The sequence below is a fragment of the Haplochromis burtoni genome, unplaced genomic scaffold, assembly GCF_018398535.1.
Source record: "Haplochromis burtoni strain Fernald_Lab_line unplaced genomic scaffold, NCSU_Asbu1 Contig_441, whole genome shotgun sequence".
Taxonomy (NCBI): domain Eukaryota; kingdom Metazoa; phylum Chordata; class Actinopteri; order Cichliformes; family Cichlidae; genus Haplochromis; species Haplochromis burtoni.
Genome location: NW_024582802.1, coordinates 62,022 through 78,516, shown reverse-complemented (window position 1 = coordinate 78,516; position 16,495 = coordinate 62,022). Strand labels below are relative to the sequence as shown.

Sequence of the window (16,495 nt, the reverse complement as noted above, 5' to 3'; positions counted from 1 at the left end):
GTATACATATTAAATGGGTTCTGTTTTCCTATTTAAACTATGAGGGATCAAAATTACTGGAAATTACTTGTAGGCCTGTAACTTGGACCATTAACATACGAAGGTAAAATTTAGTGTGGCTTTGTTAGTTTTAGTAAATAAGTTAATTACGTTAAATGAAATACTGTCATGTTTATTACTCAAAGAAATTCAAAGAAACACTTATTTCTCATGTAATTATAAAACCAGTCCTCAAAAAGTTGATGATATTGTTTTGGCAGCTGTTGGGTCATTTCGTTCTCAAAAAATTACACACACTGCATTATGGTAAAGATTTTCGTCAGCATCCGATGTGTAAATAAACTGCTCGCTTAGTCTTAAAACCATTGCAAAGAAAATATGAAGCTTTGGTTGAAATTTAGCGTCTATGCGTTCATTTCGCTGTCATACTCCGGTCCAGGAGGCGGCAGTAATGCTCCATACGCTTCAATATACCCGCCGCCAAAACGCTCATTTCACAGAAACAATATTTTTCTTTTCGGAAGAAGATCCCGACAAAGCGGCCCTGTTTCTTTTCAGCTTAAAAAAATAAAACATAGTCGAAAATCTGAAAACCGACGATGTACGCTCGGACAAATACCAGCAGCACACATGGAGACTTCCAAGATAGAAACGGGGTGAACTATGTTACATCGACAGAGTCTTTCGGCCACTGCTCTCAATTGTTCTGGAAAAAGGACCCCAACGACTCCGGAGTAAGAAAGCCAGCAGCTGCCATCACTGTTAGCTAGCGACCATGGGTAGAAATAGCTGCACCAAATAACTAGTGGAGCGACAATTTTACAGCTAAGCATTTAGCGCAGCCTCTCTGTTACACGTGGGTTTTGGTTGAGTGTCTGTGGGTGAGCTGAAGCTGCAGGCTGTGTCACAGAGCAGCTTCGTTAGCATTCGGCTAACGTCATGCTGAGCGGTTTCCGGCCTAGTTTGACTCATAGCTGCAGAGCTAAGTAGCTAATAACTCGTTCCTTTTGAATTTCGTTTCTGTTACAACTCCACAAACTGTTTGGCGAAATTGGACGTTTATGTCCATGCATGCTGTCATTGCTGTCTTGGAAAGAGAAACACCAAGTGACTACCTGCTAGGAAAATAATGATGGAGCAGCGAAGCACCGCGGTTAAGCTAACTTCTCACAACACTGTCTCAGTCAAAGCCGAGTACGCTTAGCCAGCAGCAGTCTTTGCACATTACGACAAGACTGGAAAAACAGTTTAAATGTGTAGACTTCTACACGTTAACCTGTCTTTGGTGTAAGACCAAAACAAGCGTGCATTTCTGGGCAGTGGAACCAGTTTTACATGTATCAGGCCTACAATATTAGCGAGCAGCGCAAAGTAAACACGGCTGGCTACCTCGCAGGAAACGGGAGCGGAAGACGCCCCGCGGAGGACTGCACTTCATTCAGTCTCCGACAGATTATCAGCGACCACAACCACACTTTAATCTTTAGAATCGAAACACAATAGTCTGTGGGACGGCCTGCGGGGTATGAACCGTTGAGTTCACTGTAGCTCCCATAGCGTCCCGTAGCTTTTAGGTCCAAGGCATCTGTTGTGATTTGTGACTTGTGGAAGTCGTTCTGCGGTGTGTCACTCTGTATTCCTTCCCTCTCTCCCTTAGTGAACACACCAGCATGATATTTGTCTCACAGTGTATACTCTTCCACAGAAGCTTCTTAGGAGTTGATATGTAAAAACAATAAAACGCTTGCTGGTGTGTTGTCACGTAGCATCTCAAACATGTAGTGCCAAATATGGAAGTTTAATGTTTACATTTCTGTGTTTGTCCTGATGTTTTAGTCACTCTGGGGGTGAAAAAACAAGTTGTCACACAAGCAGACAGTTCTGGTGTTCATCTCAGACTCTTACAACTAACGTAGTGAATTTCTTTGGGATGCACTAGCTGTAAGAATGATCATAGTGATACTGAGCATTAAAATCATCATTTTGCTGCTGTAATGTGTGCGGGTTTTTTTTTTTTTTCTTTAATTACCCCCTTTGTGGCAGGGGGCAAGGAAAACTTGATGTGGCACAACAGATAAACAGAGACTCCCATTGATAGATGACATCTTATTTAGGGATACACATTAGAGGCTGATATTAGGCCTGTGTTTGAACTGTCAAAGCATCACAAGCGTTGATTTATCTAATTACTCCATTCTGCTCTGTGCTTGGTGTCAGTCTAATGAATGACCTGAGGATTTTGAGTTGTTAGTGTCTCCACAGAATCTGTGTGTCTGTTTGATTCTAGTGTTTCTAGGCCCACAGTGTAGTTCTACATGTGGTACTGCAGTAGATTTTCAGAATTTACTCTCAACATACTGATTGAACTTATGTGAAGATACGTATGCGTGAAAGAGTAAAATTATATGTATTAAATACATAATAAGAGTCGTTAGCTGTCATTTAATGCAAATATAATTAAATGTTGCTTAAGTTTAATACATAGTAATAAATTTTTAAGAAGGGCTGTGCCCTTTATTTGAAGTGTTTAGATGTTCCCACTAGGTACTGAAGCTATGTCAGATCTGGGCTCTGATTGGCTGGAATTGTGTTCTAGCAATTTTCTTGTGTAAAGCTGTGTCTCAGAACTGTCTATCATCCCAGATATCCACATATCACACCAGGCAGCTGCATGTGCAGGTTTGTCAGGTGTTTCAAGTGGTCAGAAAGAGAGAGGAGGTCAATGCTGAATTAAATATCAAGAATATCCAGTGCTATGAACAAGTGTTATGATTGAATTTTTTGCATGATGAATTCATTTAAGGGAAGAAAACCTCGCCCTGTATAAGAAAGTAATTCACAGTCAATGGTTGCGCCTTGGTAGCAGTGACTGCAATCAAGTGTTTGCACTTATCGATGAGTCTTTTGCGTTGCTGTTGAGGAATTTTTGCTCATTCTTCTTTAATGTATGAATGTAGTTAGTGTTAACATTTCCTTTAACGTTACCGTCACAGCCAAGTTCAACGATCAGCTGGTGCGATCAGCTTCCTTCATCCTCAGCAGCCCTCTCCACCTCCAGCCTCTCCTCAGCATCGCTCTCCAGCTCCAGCCTTTCCTCAGCGTCGCTCTCCAGCTCCAGGCTCTCTATGGAGTCCCAAGCACCAGCACCGGCGCCGCCACCAGCAACAACAGTGTCAGACGACATGGAATCAGACGAGAGGCCGTACGTCTGCGACCTGTGCAGCTGCGCCTACAAACACGCCAGCTCCCTGCTGAACCACAAACTCACCCACAAGACCGGAGACTTCAGGTTGGGACGTGAGGCTCGTTTGCGTAAATGCATGAAACATTCTACTCCTTTCCTTGTTACTAATGTTCACGCCATTTTCAACTCCAAAACCCAGGTGCGACTTTTGCAGTAAGCCCTACACCAACTACATGTCCTTGCGCAACCACATGCGAATCCACGGTCAGAAGCGCTACATGTGCGACCTGTGTGGGAAGGCCTTTCGCCTGGCCCGGTACCTCCGTAACCATCAGAGGATCCACGACGATGGGCCCAACCGCTTTGACTGTCCCTCTTGCTGCAAGAGCTACAGAACCATGTTAGAGCTGGCTCAGCATCGCTGCAGCGCTGCTGCGTCCAACCAGGTAGGTCTGTGTTTCTGATGATAGCGTGGGCTTAACTGATGTGACTAACACTGTAGTTCTCTCGAAGCCGTTTTTTGTGTTGTATTTGAAAGAAATGTAAAATGCAGCTGCATTTAAATGTGACTTGTTTTGCTACAAAAACACATCCCACTGATGAGTGTGTCTATTCTACAGCGTGATCTAAAAGAAAAAGGCTCAGTGTTTTCCTGAAACACCTGGGTATCGTAGTTGTTAAACTTTACTCACAGGAGGAAATGTAGTTCGTTAGGAATTATTTTCAGTGGTAAAGTAATTACACAAGTAGAGCAATATAGAATATCATTAAAGGGAAGTCTGCTTTCTCTTTTTTCCTAGCATGAATTAATGAATACACAGACTGGTTACAAATTGACCCTTTGACCCTTGTGTTGATGTGTTGTGGGAGTTGTGCATTTTGGGTCCATTTGTCCTCTTAACTATAAGGCAGCGGTCCCCAATCTTTTTTGGACCACAGACCCGTTTATGTCTGACAATATTTTCACAAACCGGCCTTTAAGGTGTCGTGGATAAATACAACAAAATAAAACCAGTACCAAAAAAGAAGAAGATTTATTCATAACACACGGGAAAAGACCCAGGGAACTGAGTTAACGATAAAAACTATAACAAAATAACGATAAAAACGGTAAAACACCCTGAAAACCATACATTTCCCACTCGATCCTCAACTCATGGTACCAAACGAATTATGGACCGGTACCGGTCCATGGCCCAGGGGTTGGGGACCACTGCTATAAGGGACACTGCACATCAATACAAAGCTGTTCTGTGTGATCACCTTCATGATAAAATGCTATACCATCATCAGAGAAACTAACAGTTATTACAGCTTAGCTTTTAGTTGGTCATAAAGCAAGTTTACCTGCATAAGAGTGAAAAAGCCAGACCCTGCTAGCTCAATGCACTGATGTAATGTGAGCTCCATGTAAGCCAACCTTATTGTATCTGCTGGGTCCTCTGTTACAAACTCCCAGCTTTACTATGCACATAAAATACACATTAGTAAACCAACTGTTCCCAGTAACTAGTTTGTGGAATAACATCGCACTCATTAGCTAACCTCTTAAAGAGTAATCTTGCAACTTAGTGTCGTGCCTCAAATGATGAAGCAGCAGCAGGGAGATCCTGACTTGTAGCTTTGGTATGCTGTAGCTTACACTTTGCTAACAGAGCTAGCATCTTTTTTAATAAAACATAAAGAACAATATGAAAGATTATTTATATCATTTTTTTTACCCCTTACTCCCCTTACGTTCAAGTAGCTCTAGAGCTCGATAGAGATGCTCCTGAACAGACAAAAACACACTTATTGTCTAATCAAACAAAACGTATGTTATGTTGTTCTTCACTCATGTTACAGCTGTTAACCTTTAACATTAGCGATGCACTCATTTAAAGCTACTGACGCTTTATCTGTTGTGTCACACCAGTTTTGCATTGGGTGAATATTTGAAGTGAAGAGTAATGAAGACTTTAATTTTTCAAAAAATGTGTTATGTTTTTTCTTGTAAAGACGTTTCCTTGAATTTGCTGGAACAGATGTGGGGGTCAATAATATATATATAATAATATATGTATGTATATGTATATTAGTGGGAACTCTGGCATGTATGGATGTTGATGTGTATGGCTAGGACTTTTTCTACACTGAAGTGTGTGTGCATGTAATACAGTGTAGTTTGTACTGTGTTTTCCTTCCTCTCTCCACTGACCTGCTTGGGAGAATGTTTATCCAGTCTTCCTGTAGTGGAAGTGTGCCGCGGCACTAGGGTTAGACTAGGGTTAGGCTGAGATTAGGGAAAGGCTCAGGGCTCAGATGACAGAGAATGAATACATTTCAGCTGATTTTCCTAACAAGTACAGTAATCCAAACTTATATGTGTGTGTCTGTGTGTGTCTGTGTGTGCATGGGGCTGGTTCATAAGAACCGATTCAACTGCCCGTCCTGCTTTAAGAGCTACCGAACCATGCTGGACCTGGCCCAGCACCGCTGCAGCGCCGCGGCCAAAAACCAGGTTGGTGTGAGCGTGAGTGAGCATGTGTGTGAATGTGGCGTGTGAGGCAGAATCGGCAGTTTCAGGGAGAACCAGCGCATACGGGCATTTTAGATTTTAGATCAAATTCCTGATGCAGCCTGCTTCTGATGTACGCGCGGCTCTTTAGTAAAAAACCATCACAATATTCTTTTTAGATCGGATCTTTTTTCCTGGCGCTGTCTTCACAGAATGTATACTCTACACTTTTGGATCCCATATTCCGAGCTTGCTGTTGACTATAACATCTAAAATCTCATAACAGAAATATTTGAGTCTTTTTTTTCCTAACACTTGACTGCTGATATTTGAGATGGAGTGCAAGGTGGCCAAAGTGGATAACTTCAGCTAGTACTAGCATCAATGTTCGAACTCTCAAACTAAACCTTAGTCATGGGACACGTCTCAATCCAATCAAAAGTAGAGACGGTGACCAGCAGGCACAGCCTTATGGGTTCTACTTTTTTCCACTTATTTTGGCGTGCAGGTGTGTAACAATACTTCTTTGACCATATTTAAGTAGTGTTGATGTCAGTTTACTTAGCAAACCTTTTGACCTTTTTGTGGAGCTGTGAGATCAGAGGTAACTGAAAAAACAGCACAAGGATGGAACAGTAAAGACTACTGCAGTCATCTTCTTTAAAAAAACCAAAACAAACCAGCAAAAATGAGATCCAGTGCAAACCCTGCCAGGGAGAGCTAACACATCCACAAGTCTACCCCAGCTTTGCACAGCTGTTTGATGAATGGTGAATATTGAGCAGCATCTCTGCTTGAAGTGTGCATTGCTTGTAGGGATGCAGTGACGTATCAGCAGATTTTAACAAGCATCAGCCGGTATCAGTCCTGGAAACTGCAGAAAAGAAAGAAGCAAATTAAGGAAACAAAAAAAAAAATATTGATACCAAAAGAGGCCATGAGCTAAATTATTATTTTAAACAACTTCTAATTTTGCTGTTCTCAGACCTGTGGTTTATTTACTTTGGTCTGAATCAGTTGATATGTTTGTGTACTTGTAGTGTTTTCCCACGGTTTGGTTTCTTTTCATACACAGAAAACAGCAGGCGAGCCAAAATGTGTCACTACAAACCACATCAGGATGTTCAGTCTGCCAGATATGTCTGAGGTCTGTGCAGACACAAGTAAAAACAGGAAGTTGGTGTTGAATTGTGGACTAGTGGATAGCTCCTAATTTACTTAATGGGCAAAAGTGTACTGGACATCTGTTGCATCCAACTACCATAACTAGTAGTTGGGTTGAGGTCGGATCATGTTTTAACCATCAAGGTAACTGTTCTAGAGTTTGATGGAACAGGGCTGAGACCAGCTACTCCAAAGGTCCACGCCTGGAATTATAACTGTCTTTTTGCACAAATAAATAGCATCAAAGTCAAACACTGTCCAGACTTTGGTTTAAATGGACTAAATCTCAGAGTTTGTGAAAACGCCCTATCAGTGCATTGATCTCTAGTGCTTTGCAGCTTGTAATGTATTGATTATACGTGTGGTTTTCCTGCTGTGGAAGGCCGCATTTTGAATATTTTGTATGTAGCCCAAACTGTAATTTAGCGCAGGCTACATTAAGCTTTCAGACAAGCTCAGTCATGTCGATTAAAATTTCTGTTACTGATTAGAAAATCAGCAGCTCAGGAAACATCTGGCTGTTAAAGCTGAAGACAGCTGCTGGAGCAGCGGACGTCAGCGGGCTGAAGTCACGCAGCTTTGTTCCTGACTGGCTCACCTTTATCAGCTGGGCTAAATTCAGTGCAACAGTTACTTTGTTTGTACTTACTGTTGCCATGGCAGCACAATACAGAATCCCAATGCTACATTTTAATATCTCATTATTAAAAACACATTTGTGTTTGTATTTCTAAATACTCAAACATACTTTAATACTGCCCGAGTCTCATACGTTCGCATTTGTTTTCACTTCCATGTCACTGCTCTGTATAACAGTAGACAAAAGTAAATATGAGAGATATCCACAAAGATGAGAAGGTTGTAAAACAGACAAAAAAATCAACCAACCACAAATTCCCATAAAATAGCTCGTTTTGTTAGAGGTGTGAGGAGGCAAAGGTATGGGTGAGAGGGATTTATGTGCTGCTCAGGGAAACCGTCAGAGAGCATGTTAGGTTTAAACTAATGTCAGCAGAAATCCTGACGCTGTCGGGGTTGGAGGACGGCACGATGGGACGACGGTGTCTTCCGTGATTAAATGACAGAGACGAGATTGGAGTCGACTGTCCCGTTTTAGGAGCGGCAACCTTAATAGAAATACTGAATTTCTGTTTGAATGTGTGCGTGCGCGCGTGTATATGTTTGTGCGTGCGTGGGGGTGTGTGTAACTTTACCACTTCATCTTCATCATATTAATAGGTTTAGACAGGGCAGTGAAAGGTGTGAGACAGATGTGGAAGAATCAGGTCTGAACAGCACAAGAGGTTTGAGACCAACCTCGACAGTAACATCACATTCATCTGTCACCTCTTCTGTTTAACAGCGTGTCTAACGACAGGTACAATCACCCTTTCCTGTGTCTTTCTCTCCTACCCTTGCTTCCATCCAGTCCGGCGGTCGTCGCTCCAACTTCTCAGCTACACCTCGTCGCCAGCAGCAACAACAGCAACAGCAGCAGAATAATGCTAACTCTATGATGCAACCGCATGGCGGACATGGCCAGCCGGAACCTCTCCCCTCTCACTGCGTCTCACCAATGTCCCAAGGAGGGCAGGGTGGGGGCGTGGCTAGTCAGTCTGTTCCTGACCCCCACCAGGTAATGTCAGGAGGAGCTCTGGTGAGCGATTGTTTCTTCGTAGCTCTGTTGTTGTCGGCGTTTACGTCGAGCTTTCTTTGTGTCTCAGCAGGGCCGCCCCAGCTCAGTGTCCTCTCAGGCCAGCCAGCAGAACATGAGGAGCTCGTCCTCCAATAAACACGTCTCCTCGTCCAGTGCTACCCCGTCCTCCTCCTACTCCCTTCTTCAGCCCCTGGTGCCTGAGGTAAAGGAGATGAGCTCAGGATACACTAGGCTGAGCGCCAACCCCATGGTATGAGAGAGCACCGCCACACACTCGCTGTTTGCTTTCTGCTGGCTAGCTGCCTTTCCTCTATCTTACCTAATAACACCAGGAGAGAGAGACTAGTGCTGTAATACTCTCTCTACCAGGAGCTTCTCCTCACAGGTCTTTCTCACTCTTGACAAAGTCGCAGAGAAACATTTTCTGTTGCTATTGGGAAACAGTTTCATCTCTGTTATGATAAAGGTGGCAAGTTCGTGGCTTCCTCTTTGCAAAGTGAAGCGGACCGTCTGTCTGCACAACACCAAATTAGTGTCAGTTAACTGTACGTGTCATTTTCAGCTGTGTAAGCAGAACTGCGCAAAGCTACCACTGAGCCAGACTTCAAGATGCTCTCCTTCAGTGTCCACTCTCTGTGAAGTGCTCACACTGTGAAAGTTCTGTAGCGGCGAATCCGTGACCCACGCTGGATCTTAAAGCGCTGTCCGAAGAGAACAACTGTAGGCTTTTAGAGTTTATTACTGGGTAACAGGAAGAAGTTCTCATCGTGCCAACGATGGTTGAGTCCCGTGTCAGAACGCTCAACTTCAGAAATGAAATGAACAAGTTTTACAGCATGGTACAAAAATGATTTGGGTGTCTGTGAATAGCTTCCCCCTTCATAACTGTGCAGGGTGTGATTCAGAGCTGACCTTTAGCTGACCCTCTGCTCAACGTGGTCACTTGTAACTTAGGTTGGGATGTAAAACTCTAAGCTTTCTAATTTAAGGAAAATTATTAAAAGAATCCAGGTAGTTTCACAGTCTGTAACCTCACGTACACAGGCAGTGATTGACTGACTCTAGTGTATTATTATACTACATGTTAGTGTTAACTTGGTCTTTACAGTAATGCTGTAACAATACAGGAGTAAAGGGCTTCAGTCATTGCTTGGTTGTAAACAATAAAGCCAGTTTAGTGCTGATCTTCTTCCATGTCCTGTCAGCTGATAAGCCCATCTGAGCAGCACTCCTGGCTTTAATTTAAACCTTAATCATTGTATTGAATCAAATACTGACATTCCATAAGAAGGATGTTTATTACTAATGGCCTCCAATTATGGTAGAAATTTCATTTTTCAATTAGTCAGCCAGCAAAGAAAACAGGCTAAAATGTGGCTGCTAAGGTGATCCTTTGTCGTGGGCTGTGACCTGTGGACCTTCACTGGCGGTATGAGGCTCTCTAACATTAGTAACCTGGGGCTGTGCCTTCTCCTCTTTCACACCAGTCACCCTGTGAGCTTGTGTTGCACGTTTCCATGTTGTATTTTAGGCTTTACACCATCACATACTGAAACATATTTATGACATCCATGTTCATACAGCAGTCCAAAACTAAGTTTAAAAAAGTTGGACATCTGCAACATAGATCTGTTGCAAACACTTCTAAAAACCCTGGAGGAACATGTTCCGGGTCAGACGGTCAGGACCTGTGAATGAAAGGCAGAAAAATCAGTGTAAAAACAGTTTTGTTAAGTCTTTGTGTAGAAAACCTTTCAAATGTAAAGGTTTTCCTTCTTTGGAGTAGTTTATGATTAAAGGAATAAATGCCTAGTTCTTCTAAACAAGGCATACAAATAGGATTGGAGTATTTAAAATATATTTATGCTGCTATAATTTGTCATATTATCTAAAGAAATGAGAAAACCTGCTGAAGACTGTAGGATTTGAACCCAGAGCCTTCTTCTAACCACCATTCCACTTTGGTGCCATTATTTTATTAGACCAGGGGTCGGCAACCTGCGGCTCTTTAGCGCTTATAGTGCGGCTCCGCGTGGTTTGGGAAAAGTATTTAGCTGAAGTGTATTTTATTTATGTTAGTTCTTTTTTAACTTGTACTTCTAAATTGGAAGATTATTGTGATTTTGAAATATAAAAATAAAATTATATTCTATTATTTTTTCATCGCTCAAAATAAGCGTCACACTCGCGGAAGCCGGTATACTCGCCGAAACGCCGTGCATTTATCGAGACTTTCAACCCCAGGTAGGCCAGTTATGGATCTTCGGATCCACATTATGTCAGTAACTGTTCTCCACCGTGAGCTATGTTAAAAACAAACACCGCTCACGCCTCACAGACGACAGCTTACAGTCCTGCGTAAAGATGAAAGTGACTTCGTACAGCCCCGATTTGCAGACGCTGTGCACAGAGGTTCGGGAGCAGAAGTGCCGTTGTAAACATATCACGGCAGACCCGACGATGTTTCCATGAACGTGCTTTTCACACACGGTTGCTGTACGCACACAGCCAGCTGTAGCTTTTCAGCTCACAGCCCGACACACACCAACACAACAGCATAGATAGCACAGACGTTGAGGCGTGATTGCGGGTGCCGCTCAGGTGCGTCCGCCTCCCCTGCAGTGGTGCTGCAGACCACGCCCCGCCACACACATTAACCAGGTAAAATACATATTTAGGCAGAATTTTGCAAATATCTATTTTTTTTTAGCAGCATAGTGCTTTTTTTTCCAATTATTTTTTTAAAAGTCAGGTCAAGGCTCCAAAAGCCCAAAGGTGATATAAGGGTGGCGGCTCACAACAGTTGTTGTTTGCTACATGGATCATTTTAGTTCAGCTGGGTGTCTTTCCTTTTGTTATATTTCTTTAAGAGTTCAAAATGTGTTAATTACATAAATAAAATGTAATTTTCTCTGTAGCACTTCATGGATTTCATAAGCAGCACACCTTAGTTGTTCACACAAAGCATAAAAGTAAAAAACAATATATACAGTGTTATCTTTATTTTAGATGTCAAAAAGTATTTGCGGCTCCCAGAGTTTTCACTGGGTCCAAGTGGCTCTTTGGGTGTTAAAGGTTGCAGACCCCTGTATTAGACTGTCCAGGCTTAGTCTTTCATAGAGTGGTCGAGTGTTTCAACATGCTGTTTATAAAAACGATAACATCAACAGGACTGACTGTGAAGTTTATTTAACACGGGCTCTTGTTCTAGTACCACCTGTAAGAGTGTTCATGACGTAAAGCAGTGAAATAACCAAAGATTTTTCAATGGTAAACTAAAATAAACACAGTCAGTGTGGAAACTAACGAAAACAAGAAACACTGTCGACCAAAAACTAAGCTCTCGTCATTAAATCAGGAAACATTGCCCGTTTCCTTCTGTGTAGCGCGTCCACTCGTGCACATTCCCACAGCAAGTCAAAAATGGAGTTAACTCTCGGTACGAGTTACTGTGCCCTGATGGTTTAATTCCACTTGAGTAAGAAGGGAGGATATATATCACAGCAGTCAGGTGTTGTGTTGCAGCTTTTGCACCGCCATTGCTTTTTGTGTTTTGTGCCCTTGCAGTGGCTTTTTCCACTGTTCATGCATCGCTGTGACTTCTTTCCTTTTGCCTTCTCCTCGTACATCCACTGCATTATTCATGACTGTCGTTTTATTTTATCCACCGACTCTTTTTCTGCACCAGTGACACAATTCTTTGTCTCTCCACCTCCCTCTCCAGCCGAAGCACCAGGACACTTTCTCTCTGCCCCCCCAGCGACCCCTCACCACCATCAACCCCATCGGCCACTCCCTTCATCCGAACGGAGCGCCCACACTCAAGCCCTCCCCCGTGCCACGCACCATCCAGGCCATGCCCTGGGAACAGCGCTCCCTCTACAACCAATGAGACACCTGGGGAACCAACACCTCCCTGTTCACGTCACATCTATGACCACACACCCTCCTTCTCCACCCCGACCCTCTCAGATCCAGCGTCAAGGACGGACGACTGCCGGACGCCTGCCTTTTCCTTCAGTCCTCCTCTGGAACGTTGTTTGGGATTGGGGGAGGGCACCGTTGAGAACTAGTTGAGATTGATTACTGAGTAGTTAGGTTTAAAACGATGTGTTGCCTTGACCCTCATGTATGATCTATGCCATGTACTGGATATAAGTTAAAATGTCTGTCTCCTAATCTGTCCTCACTAAGAATTTATCTCCCTCGTCCTCCTCTATCACCCTAGTTATGAAATATTTATCCTTCCCATTATGAGTAGTGTCTCCCACCATCTTTTCCGTATGTTAAATGAAGCCTATTTTTATTAAGAGTGTGTTCCAAACCCATGAATGATAATGGATTCCTGGCGCCAAGTTGTAAAAATAATTGTTAAAGTTTTTTAAACATAACATCATTTTATTTTATTTTTTCGTCCAATGAGGTTTCTGGAAAAAGTAAGGACGGGGGAAACATGAACAGTTTCTTTGTATTTTTTTTTTCACCCGCCCCGCGGACGAGCTCCAGAACGAACATTGTGTATATTGTGCGTTAGGAGGTGTAATGAATTCCGTTCTCTCAGCAAGGACCACAAACGAAACATTTCTGCAAAAAACCCATGTCTCCCTGTTCCTGCCCGCTCAGCTCAGGTGTGCTGTGGAGACTGAAGCCACCGAACAAGGACAGTCGGGGCGCTGTTCTTTTAACACACAACTGAAAGCTCACGTTTTTTCTAAACTGGTGGTTTGTGGTTATTGTAGTTTTAATAATATGTTGGCTGGGAATCAAATCTAGAAGATAACAGCGAGCCTCCATCCCTTTTGTTCCAAACTGACTGTTACCAGGTTTGTTCCTTTCAGTTTGAAGCATTTGAAGAAGTGCTGTATAATTATCACGGTCTCACTTCCACCCCTCTACCGAGAGCTGTGTCTGCTGTAAAGATGTGACATTGCCACCCCCTCCCACCACCACTCGCTCACGCCATCACCAGTGACTTAGCGGTCGCACCGGGCCTGGCTCCCACACACCTCCAGCTCCTGTAGGGAAAAATCAAACACACACAAGACACCACCTGACTCACTACTCCCAGGGTTTAGTTAAAGCCTAGATTTCAGTAAGCAGCCAATCACTTCTGGCCAAGTTAATAAGAATTTAGTCCAATCTGACAGTGAAAGACTGGCTCCAGTATGTAGTTCTGTTAGATTATCTCTCGCTAACATGGTGTTCATTGAAATACCCACAGTTCTACTGACATTGTATTTTCTCTTTTTAAAGTTGTTTCTATTTTTATTCATATGTTTTCATTGTTGCTTTCTCTATCCTTGTAAAGTGTCTTTGAGTATTTAGAAAAGTGCTATACAAATAAAATGTTTTATTATTATCACCATCAGTGCTGCTCTTCTCACAGAGAGGACATAGATGTAAATATTTGACTTGGAAGTAGAATTTCTGCTTTGCTCAACAGCAGCTGTTGAGAGATCACGCTCAACTTTACAGAGTCTAAAAGTTGCCTGAAGTTTTGGAAAGTATTAAATTCTGTGTGACAGAAAAGCCAACCCCTGCTGAAGACTGTGATGCAGCTACAATTGCAGAATAAGTAAGTTTTCATCGTTGTCATCATAGTCCACACATGAGCAAAATGGGACCCGAGGAATCGGACCTGTGATGTAAATGAGGTAGTTGTAATATGCTGCTGTTTAACATCAGTCCAGTCTGCTGTGTTTTCTTAGTGACCTATGCAGGGGTGTGTATATTTGCAAGATGCGGGTTAATTTAAACGATTATGTAGCATTTAGGTGGATTTTTATGTTTGAAATATTCAGAGGTTAAACCTGTGCTCTTTGTAATGCCCAGCAGAGGACTTGTTACATTTCTAAAGACCTCCGTGGAAAAACAGCATTTCATTTCTCTCGTTCTGTGACCTCCATAAACTTTTAATGATGGGTTTATGGATTTGGCGTGTTTGTTTCTGAATTTTGGGGGAGAAAAGGAGAGCAAAGCAAACAAATGTGTAGCTCTTTCTCACATCTGTTTGCTCATCACATCACTGTCTGAAATGCACCCAAAGCACTGATTTATATTTTAATTCAAATAAAAGTGAACTTTTTGAATAAATGGCTAATCAGATGAAGATGCCTGGTCTTCTGCATGGACATGGTCACATGACAAATGGTCTTCAGGTAAGTGTCTGTAGTTTAACAGTTAAGCCACAAAGGTTTTCCCCACAAAGACTTTTTGACTTTGCCAGAAAGTCCTTATGCTAAATCTATGAATTTTCATATAACAGTTCAATACTCCAAGTCATTCTTGTCCAAATTCATACTAGAATTTGATGTCAAATACATCCAGGTGATAACCTTTTCTGCCCAGATGAATGTGAAAACAAGCGGCACAGTGCAGCTTGAATGTTAGTCTGATAAGTATAAGAAAAGAAAATCATTGAATGGTAAGGTGCTTCAAACCTCAGGTTTGCCCCATATGAAGTAATGGGCACTTTAGGGTGTTTGCATTTAGCTTTTTGTGGGTAAAAACTCTCTCTCTAACGTTAGCATGTATTAAAGGTTCCAGTCAGTCAGGACTGAAGCCACGTGATAAGAGACCGCTGTACTGGGATGGAAGGACGTTACGTTACTTGGAGGAATTTGTATTTTTTTTAATATACTGAATTCTAAAAACAAAAGGGGGAAGGCAGATTATTTAAATGGAGAGTGATTAAATGCCTCGGTCGTGAAAGTAGGCTAAAGTTGTACAACAAGGACGTGGGCGTTTACACTGCAGCGACATCTTTTAATCGAATAATCACAATCATTAACGTGATCAATCGGAAAACCGGGAAGCCTTACAGTAAGAGATGAAATATTTGTAAAGAGGGGAATGATTTGGTTTATTATGTCAGTCTAAAGTCTGCAGGTGTCGTCACGTTAAGTCTGATCTGTCCATATAGTGTATAAGACTGCGTGCACATGCCGGGAACGCGCATTGTATTCCATCTGATGGAGAAGTGAATGAGCCGGTCGCGCGTCCTTGTCGGACCTCCGGTAGCCTGTGAACTTTCCTGCCGCGCGACACTCCGGCGCGGCTGGCAGTGAATTAATTTCCACTCGTCAGTGGATGGAGCGTTTGCTCCATATGGACGCTGGTCACTGTTGAAAAATCGTTCGCCGTTTCGATGACCAGGCTCGGATTTTTCAGCGTGTGCGGGCCTCGGTGGATCTGACTCCCGTGTTTAAACGGATCCAAATTGTCCCCTTTTCGCTGACTCACCTACAGACCGGTGTGCCATACCTGACCCCGACAACCAATGATGCACGAACCAGGGCGTGTAATATTAGCAGCTGTGTTGGTGCGTTAAACGACTCAAAAACGTGTTTTTCTTTGTTTGTTTAATACAAAATCGAAATATGCGTTGAATATGAGTGGGTTGTTACAAATTAAATTGTATAAATTTTATAAAATAATATTATTTAACGCGTGATAATAATCTAGATAATATTTTCTATAAGTTATCCATTTAATAACGAAGAAATATGACCGCCGAAAAGAGCCGTTTAGAAAAATGAAAAAGTCGAAATCCATTATTTAAATATTTTTTATGAAGAAAAAAGTTTTTTAAGTACTTTATTTCAGGCAAATGATTACGTTTCTGCGTTACTTGGTTGAGACTGTTGCGTCTCGACAGGCCTCCCGGCTGAAGGCCTCGACTTCCTCTTTCAGGCCTAACGACACAGTGTAGCGACCTGAGTCAGCCGCTTGGTGGCGGTAATGGGTCGGAGAAGAGGACAGAAGCCGCATGCAGCAAATTTACTGTGGGCTGTTTTACTTTGCAACCTCCAATCACAAGCAGAACACAAAGCTTATGTCATTTTAGGCTTCATTGCCAAGATTTAAATGCGGCAGTGTGAGATTTAAAAAATAAAATAAAATGTTCGTACAGCATATGAGGCGGGATGATTCTTGTCTAAAGGATTTGTACGGATAAAAAGGAAGTTGACTTAAGAGTTACAGTTTTAGAGAG

At 42.5% G+C, this 16,495-nt stretch overlaps 1 protein-coding gene across 4 annotated transcripts; it reads left to right on the top strand.

Moving 5' to 3' along the window:
* The first annotated feature begins 468 nt into the window (after nt 1-468).
* LOC102303944 (zinc finger protein 646) lies at nt 469-13,867 on the top strand. 4 transcript variants are annotated; one of them, XM_005945650.3, is made up of 7 exons: nt 469-734; nt 2,994-3,289; nt 3,384-3,630; nt 5,595-5,684; nt 8,275-8,481; nt 8,570-8,704; nt 12,227-13,867. In XM_005945650.3, exons 1-7 carry the CDS (start codon nt 600-602, stop codon nt 12,392-12,394), a joined length of 1,278 nt encoding a protein of 425 aa, XP_005945712.1. In that variant the 5' UTR covers nt 469-599; the 3' UTR covers nt 12,395-13,867. The 4 variants fall into 4 exon arrangements, with proteins under 4 accessions (XP_005945712.1, XP_014196638.1, XP_014196637.1 ...); XM_014341152.2 differs by having other exon boundaries at nt 471-734; nt 8,573-8,752; XM_014341151.2 differs by having other exon boundaries at nt 471-734; nt 8,570-8,752.
* Nucleotides 13,868-16,495: the final 2,628 nt, after the last annotated feature.

Bases quoted from the DNA above. Each gene is read 5' to 3' on its own strand.
- LOC102303944 (XM_014341151.2), top strand. From the start codon at position 600: ATGTACGCTCGGACAAATACCAGCAGCACACATGGAGACTTCCAAGAT. The intron at 3,631-5,594 runs GTAGGTCTGTGT...CTGGTTCATAAG, and splicing joins GCGCTGCTGCGTCCAACCAG to AACCGATTCAACTGCCCGTC. The intron at 8,753-12,226 runs GTATGAGAGAGC...CTCCCTCTCCAG, and splicing joins GGCTGAGCGCCAACCCCATG to CCGAAGCACCAGGACACTTT.